Here is a 10,268-nt window from a genome sequence, read left to right as displayed (position 1 = left end):
ACTTGCTTGTAAAGCTCCATTACTTGCACCTGTAGCTCTTCTTCCTCCTTCCATCGTCCCTGATTCCCGTATATCAATGCCACATTATTCATGCTGCTAAGAGTATCAGGGTGCTCTGGTCCTAGCACTCGCTTGTGAAGCTGCAATACTTGCACCTGTAGCTCTTCTGCTTCCTTCCAGCGTCCGTCACTATACAGACACCAACAGATTTTTCCAATCAAATCAATGTATTTCTCTTGCTCCTTTTGGAAGTCAGCTTCTGCTATTAGTGAAAGAGCATGCGGTAGATATTCCCGCCACACCTGCCGATTGGCATGATCATCATTGGGGAAGACTTTGCTCAGTTGGTCAGCAGTTTTCAATATTTGCACGCGGAACTGTTGGTTCTTTCTCATCCAGTTCCGAGTCGCAAGATGGACTAGTCGGTGTAGGTTTAGAGAACTGTCCCCGCTCCCCTCACTAATAAAGGAGAAGGCCTTGAGAAGACCAAGAGCTTCGGTTCTATTCTTATTGGAGATCGGCTGGGGAAGTAAGGACTGTGGAATGTCACGAGGATTGATGCAGGCAAAGAATGACAGATAGTCCGCGGCTAACTTATTCAACTGTTGAATTTGCTGGAAGGAGATAAACCAAGTCAGAGCAACAGGATTCTGGATATCTTTGTAGCGCATTTCATCTCCAAAATCTTCACTCAGCAGTTCAACCACATGCGGCTCCTGATCCTGTAAAAGCTGAAGATAATCAGAGAGACCAATGCTGTTTTCATTGATATACGCTGCCGCCTGGGTGATTGCCAGAGGGAGAAAAGCCAGCTGCTCAAGAAGATTCAGAGCTGTAACACGATCATTGAGGAGTGTCTTCTCAACCAGTGAGTTTCTTAGAATTTCGACGGAAGACTCCGTGTTCGGCTCAGTGACTGTGATCACATGGGAAGATGCTAGTTTCACAGCTACCTTGCGGCTGCGCGTGGTGAAGAGAATATGGCCTTGCTCACTTTCAGGAAGGAAGTCTGTTAATACTGAATCAGTTTCGGTTTTGCTCCACATTCCCATATCATCTGCATTATCAAATATAAAAAGCCACTTCCCGGTACTCTCCTGGCTAAGATAAGCTTTGACCTTTTCTTTCACCTCTGCCGGCTCCATATCAGTCATTTTCAGCTTCGAGGCGATGTTCATATAGGCTTGTTCCACGCTCTCATAGCTGGTACATGTAATCCAACAAATCGAGCATTTAGGGTCTTGATTTCGCATGCGGTAAGCCAGTTCAAGTGCGATCTGTGTCTTTCCAACACCACCTAGCCCGCAGATAGCAACTTTGCTAGGTCCGATCTGTTGCATAAACAATCCTTCAATCCTGGTGATTTCGTCTTCCCGACCTGCGAACCGTGGGTTCCTCCGTAAGGGAACCATCCACATTGATTGCTTTGAATCACGTGTTTTTTGGCGGCAATAAGTGGGAACTACCGACAGAAGAGCCTTCGCGTACGCAGCAGCCGCAAGCGCAGCATATCGTTGCCACTGTTTATTTTTATGCGAATCACAGTAGTCACAAATGCCGCGAATGGCTACCGAAGGGAGTTCGTCCATGAGCCCAGCAGCCTCCATTTCAAAACAGAGTATGTCTAGATCCCGAGCAATAGAATCTCGAGTCTTGGCATCTTTCACGACCTGATCTCCGGAAGCGATCAAGCCATAATGTATATAAGGGTCATCAATTCCCCGCTCAGAACGGTTCACTAACTGTGTCTGATCACATGCCGAACAGTTATGTTCGCTATCCTCATGGTCGTAGGTTGGTGAGAATAGCCAGTCGACTTTCGGTCGCGAAAACTCTTCCCTTATCTTTTCACTTTTGTGCAGTGTACCATCCAAAATTTCGCTGGTCGGCCTTTTCCCGGTCATACAACCACTCTCTAATTGAGACACGGCCTTCAACAACACTGGTGGAGGTTTATTAAGCGACCCGGTGCGCTGGAATCGTCCGCCGCGCAGTGTCTTGCCGTAGTCAAATTGGATAACGCCACTTGAAGTGGTAGTTGGCCTGCTGACCACAACATCGCCAAGGCGAATATCATTTCTCGGGCTCGGGACTCCACCCCCAATACCCACCATCAATCCGAAACCGGACCGGAGAGTTGGAAAGGTAGAGACCATATGTGACACTACAACTGTAGCGGATATCGTCCCATAGACACCACCAGGCAGACAGGCCACTACTACATTGTGGCTGCCCACTCTCCCGAGCGTGTAGACGTTGTGGTCGGATTCTGGCTGGGGAAGCGGAGGGTGAACGTCGTCCAGCATAGCCTTTGCTGCTGCTAGTTCCAACGGCAAGGCGCAAATCCATGCGACCGTATAGTCGTCGTGCGTGAAGGACATTTTCTGTATAATACGTGAAAAGTGGTGACTTTACCGAGGAAGGACCAGGTAGTCTTTGGTCGGAAGAAGATAGAGTACAAACCAGAACTGCAGAATTAAACATTCCAAGAAACAGATCTGAGGTCGGAGTTGGAAAGGTCATCTGACATGTGTAACTAAGAGGCTGTCGCGGCTAAAGGGCCAATCATGGTCTCGAGAACATATAATTTGAAATAATGCCTCCGACGTCTTGACACGCAGAATTGTCCCGATTAGTCATCGAGGTCCTGGTCGACAGAAAAGTGGGGTGTTGGATCACTGGTTAATCCCGTCGAAGCTCAGAGACGGTGGTTCCAGAGTAATTCCAGCATGACAAAAATGCCCCTCTCCACTCTGCTTTCTGGCACCGACAATGTCAATGCACCACTCTAGATATGCATCAAAGTTTAGCTCGGGGTCCTCTTCATATATTATCCAGTTACGCTTAATGAAGGCCTTTAACTCTGCAAACATTTCCTCAATGGAGTTGAGGTCTGGTGAGTATAGAGGCAGGTACAGCAACTTCACCCCAGCGTCGCTGCACATCTGTTCCACGCGTTCCGTATGATGACATGATACATTGTCCATTATCAGTACAGATTTGGGCTCCGGCCACCTCCCGCAATGATGAAGCAGCTGCTCCAGAAAATCTTCGGATATAGATGCATCAGTAGATCCCTGGAACACACGGGCAAGTATAACACCATCCTGGGCATACGCTGGCAGTATATGGTATCGCTGTCCGCGATGAAGTCGAGAGGTTTATACCGGTGTTACTCCAACAGGGGACCACGCTGTTCGCCTGGAACCAATTCGCTTATCGCATCCCGACTTATCAACATAAACAAGGTGGTACGAGCGGTATTCAGACATGCTATGAAGATAGGAGTCCCGCAAGTCCGCATTACGCTCTCCAGCAATCCGACGAGCTGTTTTCTTAGACCATCTAACTGATTAAAGCGCCCTCCTAATACTGGCGGTTGTCACTACAGTCTCGAATTCATCCCATAAGAAAGGCGCCATTTCGTCTAGATACAGGTCGGGTTTCGTGAGGATATGCTCGCAAAGGGCGTCCAGCATAGGCGGGGTTACCGTTCGTGGTCGGCCGGCTTTGTTTGGGGGTGCTCTGACTACTGCCGAAAAGTCGCAGGTTCGAACGAATATATCGAATGCTGCGCTTACTGCAACCAGCCATGCCAGCCATTTGAGCAGTAGTCAATGATCTGCTTAAAATCATGTCGCGAATGAGCTCATGCTGAGATGCTGCTAGATTGGGGGCCATTTGAGACACGAGCAGCTGCTCACTTGCAAGACAGAGTGCGGAAAGATGTGAGAAATAGGAGTGGTGCAGGGGATGACTGACGCGAACCAATTGCGTGTATCGTACTGCTATGTCACAGCGTAATATCGAAAGTTCCAGAATTATACAGCACTGGTAACACATAAAACAGCGCTAGAACAGCCAAGGCGCCAAATGTTCATAAGTGGGGCTGCCATATATATAGAGTGTTTGGGCGGAAGGCGATTTTGAATGTCCCTGTATGAGGTCTCCACCTTCGCCTACGGCTACAGGGTGGCTGGAAGATGACAGAGGTCAAAAAAGACTTCCATTCAGAAAAACCTGCTTTCATTGCTTGATGTTGAAAACTGCCTTCTGAGCATCAGCATTAGGCTTCCGCTTGTTGTCTTCTTGCGTGGCCGATGCATGATGTGGGATGAGAAGCCGTACATGTTATGGGACATATCACACTATAGTACATACATTATTACTGTAACCTAAGAGTGGTTGTCTATTGTTAATAAGCAATTCATAAATTTATAATCTAGCGACAGTTCGAACATAGGAGAGCAAAGGAAGGACTATGACAACGTTGTCGGTGAGCGAGTGACGGGTAATGCAGAACCAAAGATCCAAAATCACGGGTACAGGCTGGTATGTACAACGTTCAAAAACAATGGGACAAGAATATTCCTTGGACGACTTTGCTCGCACATTGCCAGTGTCACAGCGGAAACCCCATTCTGCCACTTCTGGACGCTCGTTTCCGCTTACTGATGGGAGTGAAGGAGACGTCTTCGTAACCCAGGATAAGACGGTGCTCCGTACTGTACCAGCCTCCATATTGCATGCTGCTTGGCTACCTGAGGCGGTCAATCAATCGCAGTGGTCGGTCTCCGCGCTGCAGCCGATCATAGTCACTACTGTACTTCCATACTGGCCGGCGGGAGGCCCGTATCTGCAATAAGGTAGATCAGCACTGCATCAGCTATAATACAGACTGTATCTCCAGCGATATCGACATACATACCATTTGGCGGTCCAGCTGTTCGAAAAGCGCAGTGTTGGATGACTTAAACATTGTGTCGCGCGCCCCGGTGCAGATTACCACCCAAACACCGACTCCGAATTTGCTGAGCTCATGGCATTTCCGAAAGATGGTCTCTCGACGACGGGCGACATTGCGTACTCCCGGGACGGTACTTTTCCCTTCCGTCATGTTGGACAGTTTCCGCCCAGAATCCTGTGCAGGAACCAACAATGCGATCAGTGTTCCATTTCCAGATATACGACCATGCCATATTTTATAAGTGCAATCTGTCTGATGGCGCGATATAAATGATTTCTAATAATCTTATCAAGATACAATCATAGACCCAATCTGACAGGATGTTCTCTTTAGGACTGCGAGTAGGCGAATCCGCCATCGCTTGCTGCCAACCATAGACCGAACGCGGGAGATACGCTAGTCCGTATTCGGAAAGGCGTATCGCGCGTAATACCCCACCCCGATTCGGCATGGCCATGTACTTCGGTCGCTCGCACTGATCGCGGAACAACCATATACCCGAGGTCTCCACTACGGGTCAGCCTGAGCAGCGGCTGAGCCGACTGTGCATGCGGGTAAGTCATACTACAGGGGCATACACAATCAATTAGTGAGTGACTCACGAGAGGATACAGCGCATCTCTATTGCAAACGTATACTGTAGAACCACATCTTACAAGATTATATACAACTCTGGCTATGGTCACCTTGCCGATCTGGTATTGCGCAACACAGATTCGTGATAGTATAGCTAATATAAAATATCTTAGAGGGATGCCCTTGCCTGAGCCCCATGGCAAGTTGTATCAATAAAGTAGCGGACCTCATAGGTTGAGCAGCTTCATGATCTTGCAGGCACGTATCTTATCCAGTGTCATGGACACCGTACAGCTGAAACCACCTGTTGTGCCGCACCTACAGTATCTGAGGATCCTGGGTCACATACAGACTCCTCTTGGAGCCCGCTACCGTGTTCTTTGTTCCGTGAGAAACGCTAAAGCCGCTCCCACTTGCGCGTCCGAATATAGAAGCATCTCGCATCAATCACGCCAAAAGCCGCGATCCCGTCGATTCGAGCGCGAACTGCATGGCTTTCAGATACCCGCTCTGATGATTTGCGAGTACCACACAGCACTTCGCCGCAGACAGGCTCGGTACCAAACTCTCCGACCACGCCAGTTGCCGGAATACGGAGCCAACCCACTGTTAGGGAACATGCGGCCCGAATTGTTGCCCGACATACGTGAACTTACATGGCCCGCTTCCTGGCGTGCTTCACGCGAACCGCCGTGTCGTCGCGCGGGAACATATTCTCAGCAACATCATCTTAGGCTTCGCAGTATTCCAGGGTTACAGCACTGTGGCAGAGATAACATGCCCCGTTGAGACTTCTGCTGGACAGTATGAAAAAGACTTACTTCTAAAAAAGGTCCAATAAGAGATATTGACAAATTGATTCTATACAGTACTCTAGATCCACCATAAGAGTACGTGTTTTCCGTGCCCTTTTCACTTCACAACTTTAGATAATTGTTATTGTATCTTCCTCGAAATTCGAGTCCGTAACGAAACCTGAAAAGTCATGGTTCACACACGCTTCGTAGCGCGTTGGACAATTTCCTCCTTCCCCATCTGCCAACAGAATTGCTCTACCTGCCTCCAGTGAATACCGATCATCGAGGCCAGTGGAGACCACATCTGAAATCGAAATCTGGGAAGTTGGTCAGCATTTGAGCTTGGAGTCAATTTTGTAGTCTCAGACTTACTCTTGGTACCAGTAGGCAACTTCATCACGCAACTTGTCATCGTTGTCTACACAACGGATTAACTGTAATGTCAAGATACGAGCTGCCGCGTTCCGGCGAGAATTCGTGTCCCAATCGGTCACAGTGATGGAGGGTGCTCTAGAGGTCCCATGCGGGATCGGACTCCGTAACAGGACCGGCTGAGCATGAATCCTTGCCGAGGACATCGTGGGCAGGTCTGCGGCTGGCCGGATCGCGTCGGGGTCCAGTGATGGCCTCTTTGGTGAGGGCGTTACCGGGTCCCTGCCACTGCTCAGCGCCTTCGGATCGGGGATGCATCCCATTTGTGCAGGATTTGAAGTGTTCACGTTTTCAAGCCGATCAGGGCTGGGTTCAACTTCATCGGGCACCGTGAGGCCTGTTTGCCGAGGCTGCTGCCTTGGGTATGTCGAGCTCATGGGATAGTACATAATGGAGACCGAGAGAAGTTTTAAAAGCAAGAAACCTGCGTGCGAATTGGAGCCCTGTAAGTATTGCGGCTGATGCTTGGTTGTGTAGTCCAGAAGGAATAGATGGAAGCAGTTGAATACATTCAGTTCGAACGATCAGTGGGCTTTATATCATTGAAGCCGCCAGGCATCATGCAGCCTGAACAATGTTATGCAGTACGGCTATACAACTTTCTAGTCTCCACAGACCACTCTGGTGGGCCCACAATTGTGATGCCATTTCCAAACTTCATGAGCTAGCAGTGGGTCATAGCAGCCCTACTGATATGTGTGAGGCTTGGCAGAGCTCAAGGTACTGCGATTAACTTTTCAGCCGCAAAGATTTTTCGACCCCGGCTGTCTGAGAGACTCTACTGTACCTGCACTATACATATAAAAGATCAACTGTCACTTGGCGCTTAGACCGGCACGAATATACCTAACCTGTATGTATTTGCATGCTATCAAGAAACATCAGCGCCGCAGCTGAAAAAGCTCATTCGAAAACATAGTGACGAGGACTTACCAATACAATATGGTGTCTACTGTGGGAAGGCCGGCGCACATCCAGTTTGCACGCAACGGCACCCGAGGAGGACGGCATATGTCTTCACGACCACCCACCAGTGGTCTGACGATTGAAGATGCCCTGGCCCCAATTACGTCCACTGCAGCGAAGACCCGAAAAAAGAGGCAAATTGCTACCTTCATATACGCAGGGCTTCTTGCAGCCTCCCTAGTGGCCGACATTTTGGCTCTTTTGTTCTTGACTAGACCCTCTGTTCAGCAGGCGGGAGTGGCCACTCTTCATGTGAGTTGGTAACTACTACTGAGCATCTGCAGTGTCACAATGTGCAGCAACTGAGTTGGGACATAACTAATCGCGTTTCTCAGTTTAAAGATGAAGGCCTCCTGTCGAAGCGCGGCAAGAAGGCCTATACCACGGGCGAGACCTACGTCACAGCATCATCTGCCAGAATAGATGACAATACTGCGGAGACCACCACAGCAGCTAGTAATGTGCCTCTCCTCACAGCAACCACGGCTCCTGATCGCCCTGGCTTCTTGACAAGTGATACGAATGGATCCGACTGGATTTCTATCGGTACCCAAGCACTGTGCTTTCAGTCTGGTCCAAGCCGCCGGGTGTGTCATCCGCTCCCGGCAAACCTTTCCACTATTCTGCCTCCTCCTATGCAACTTGTGCTGGGGGACTCCGTTTCACAATTACAAGATTTTGAGCGGTCGGCTGCTGTTACAGCCAGGAGAGGTGCCCGGTCTGTCATGGCCATAGGTCTGGTACTGATATCCGTTGCAGTGGCCCTGGTCTTGATCTTTTCTTGTTGGTCGCGGGCTTATGTGCACAGGATAAGGTGGCTCATTATGGCAGTTGCCAGCCTGTGCGGCCTGGTATGCTTCACAGTATCCTCCGGTATCCTAGGCACTCTGCAGTCTTCTATCGGGGAGGCGGTGCATCGTGGCATTCCGGGTATTGCTCGCATGGAATCGGGGCCCGCAAGCCAGTATAGCTTAGGGGCCATGTGTTGTGCTATTGTGGCCTTTGGCTGCAGCCTTGCATCTCAGGCTATATAAGCAGTTATACTATGTTGGGGAAAGTGTTTCAAGATATCTGGCCTGTTACACCGACCTTGATTTCTTCTTTGTCTGAAGGGGTAAAGGCATGCACTACTTGCTCTTGGTATACGTAGAACGTCATGTCGCGGTGCAAACATATTGAGCTACTGCATGGGATATACACAATCACCCCCTTATACCCAGTAGCCAAGGTAGCAATTTCATCAGCTTATACGGGACCTATCAAGTGAATTGATGAATCATACTCTCAAGACATGCTCATAAGTGTTAATGATTTGCTTCAAGGGTGAATTGGTGGAGCAGATACGGGTAGGACTAAGTCAGTACAGTGAAATGAAACCATTTAAGGCAGTGGTGATAACAACCTTTGCATAATCATGCATAGAGTGGGGCCTCTCAGTACACAATATAATTGGGCATTCCTAGGGTAAGGAGAAGGGCGTTCAAGAACATACATTTTACCATAATAAACCTTTTCAAATAATTCTGTACAGTTCAGCAGGGGAAGCGGCACGGGAAACTAGGCCAAGCACCGAGCCGAGGGAAGTCTAACCAGATATAGAGAATCAAGAATAGACTGATATCCTGTGAGACGCTATCCCAAAGACCCAGGTGCCCGTAGGAACAATTTAATATAGCGAGCAGTCCATGGAATCTGCTGGGGGCAAATCCTGCCTATGTGTACCATTCACTGATACTATATTCCCTCCATATCTCTATATCCTGACCTTTCATTTGACACCCTCTACGGTACACGAGATTTCGCTGGAAACCAATTGCATTGGCGCTTCCCACCATTGTGGATACTATCGTCTTCCAGCAATCTCGTGCATCAAAGTTGTGAAAGGAGTTCACCAAGGAAGCACTGGCTCCCAAGTGGCTTGCTAAACATGAGTGTCGACGGTAGACATTCCGGTCCTTCTCGGTGTGGTGTATCAACTTCCACGCAGCCGAGATCCATCCCCGGTAGGGCCAAAAGGTCTACCCAACAGGAGCTATCGACAGCCGAAATCCCGAATACAGCCCCGGACCCAGGGTACTCTGAACAGCATAGGAGCCAGGACAGCCATTGGACACCTGCGGATGATTCAACATTACTCGCTCTGCGTCGTGAAAACACACCCTGGGCCACTCTCGTGAAGAAAATGCACCCCAAGCGAGCAGCAGCTTGCCTTGTACGCTGTGCTTACCTCGAGAATCGCCAGGAAGAGTGGCTCCAGAGTAGTCCGAAGAATAGCTCTTGAGCCAAGCATAGACACAGCAAGCATGGTCTAAGGAGACGAAGAGGTCGTGATACGGCAGGGTGGACGGGTACTGTACTCGTTGAGCCCGGTATGCCGCGCACTATTGGTCGAGAAGTACAGTTCCGGCATTTGTTGGGCTGGCTAAGCCTTGTATTCACATAGGGATGAAGCAGGTACGGAGTTACGGCAGGATCTCAGTGGAATGTTTTGCATCTTCCCATTTAGGCGGCCGGTCCAAGCTACTGCTAGGTTTCTAGAGAAAGAAAAGAAAATAATAGAAAAAAAACTAAAAAAACTTAACAAAGATGATAATAATAAAAAATGCGGGTTACGGGTTTCAAGCCGGTACAAATGTACGAATAATTCTATACTGAACGTTTATATGAGTACAGCATTGAGAAAAGCTCGGCAGACTTCTCACCGGAGAGATAGCAAGGGTAGAGAAAGGTAGGCTCCACAGTACTTTAGG

At 49.0% G+C, this 10,268-nt stretch overlaps 7 protein-coding genes across 7 annotated transcripts in view; 3 read left to right on the top strand and 4 right to left on the bottom strand.

The window, feature by feature from the left end:
• ASPBRDRAFT_60234 (uncharacterized protein) overlaps positions 1–2,381 on the bottom strand; it is a gene marked incomplete at both ends in the record, with an annotated part of 4,010 nt that extends 1,629 nt beyond the window's left edge. The window contains 2 exons of the mRNA XM_067628188.1: positions 3–521; positions 645–2,381. Coding sequence (XP_067473071.1) covers positions 3–521; positions 645–2,381 — 2,256 coding nt within the window. The remainder of the gene's footprint in view (positions 1–2; positions 522–644) is intronic.
• Positions 2,382–2,552: 171 nt separating this feature from the next.
• ASPBRDRAFT_667206 (uncharacterized protein) lies at positions 2,553–3,603 on the top strand. The gene has a single exon (XM_067628778.1). The coding sequence runs from the start codon at positions 3,024–3,026 to the stop codon at positions 3,351–3,353; it is 330 nt and encodes a 109-aa protein (XP_067473070.1). The 5' UTR covers positions 2,553–3,023; the 3' UTR covers positions 3,354–3,603.
• A 350-nt stretch (positions 3,604–3,953) lies between these two features.
• ASPBRDRAFT_211913 (uncharacterized protein) lies at positions 3,954–4,940 on the bottom strand. The gene is made up of 2 exons (XM_067621946.1): positions 4,709–4,940; positions 3,954–4,636 (listed from the first exon to the last, which is right to left on the bottom strand). The coding sequence occupies exon 2, from the start codon at positions 4,519–4,521 to the stop codon at positions 4,216–4,218; it is 306 nt and encodes a 101-aa protein (XP_067473068.1). The 5' UTR covers positions 4,522–4,636; positions 4,709–4,940; the 3' UTR covers positions 3,954–4,215.
• ASPBRDRAFT_201488 (uncharacterized protein) lies at positions 4,538–4,897 on the bottom strand (the record flags this gene model as incomplete). Its single annotated transcript, XM_067621556.1, has 2 exons — positions 4,538–4,636; positions 4,709–4,897. 2 exons carry the CDS (start codon positions 4,895–4,897, stop codon positions 4,538–4,540), a joined length of 288 nt encoding a protein of 95 aa, XP_067473069.1.
• Positions 4,941–5,435: 495 nt separating the features above from the next.
• Positions 5,436–6,227, top strand: ASPBRDRAFT_49430 (uncharacterized protein). The gene has a single exon (XM_067626336.1). It carries the CDS (start codon positions 5,570–5,572, stop codon positions 6,110–6,112), a length of 543 nt encoding a protein of 180 aa, XP_067473067.1. The 5' UTR covers positions 5,436–5,569; the 3' UTR covers positions 6,113–6,227.
• An 86-nt stretch (positions 6,228–6,313) lies between these two features.
• ASPBRDRAFT_201487 (uncharacterized protein) lies at positions 6,314–6,941 on the bottom strand (the record flags this gene model as incomplete). Its single annotated transcript, XM_067621555.1, has 2 exons — positions 6,314–6,437; positions 6,493–6,941. 2 exons carry the CDS (start codon positions 6,939–6,941, stop codon positions 6,314–6,316), a joined length of 573 nt encoding a protein of 190 aa, XP_067473066.1.
• A 553-nt stretch (positions 6,942–7,494) lies between these two features.
• On the top strand, positions 7,495–8,552 carry ASPBRDRAFT_201486 (uncharacterized protein; the record flags this gene model as incomplete). The annotated part of the gene is made up of 3 exons (XM_067621554.1): positions 7,495–7,770; positions 7,854–8,301; positions 8,350–8,552. 3 exons carry the CDS (start codon positions 7,495–7,497, stop codon positions 8,550–8,552), a joined length of 927 nt encoding a protein of 308 aa, XP_067473065.1.
• Positions 8,553–10,268: the final 1,716 nt, after the last annotated feature.

The sequence above is a fragment of the Aspergillus brasiliensis genome (genome assembly GCF_001889945.1).
Source record: "Aspergillus brasiliensis CBS 101740 unplaced genomic scaffold ASPBRscaffold_28, whole genome shotgun sequence".
Taxonomy (NCBI): Eukaryota; Fungi; Ascomycota; class Eurotiomycetes; order Eurotiales; family Aspergillaceae; genus Aspergillus; species Aspergillus brasiliensis.
This window is presented reverse-complemented; position numbering and strand designations above follow the sequence as displayed.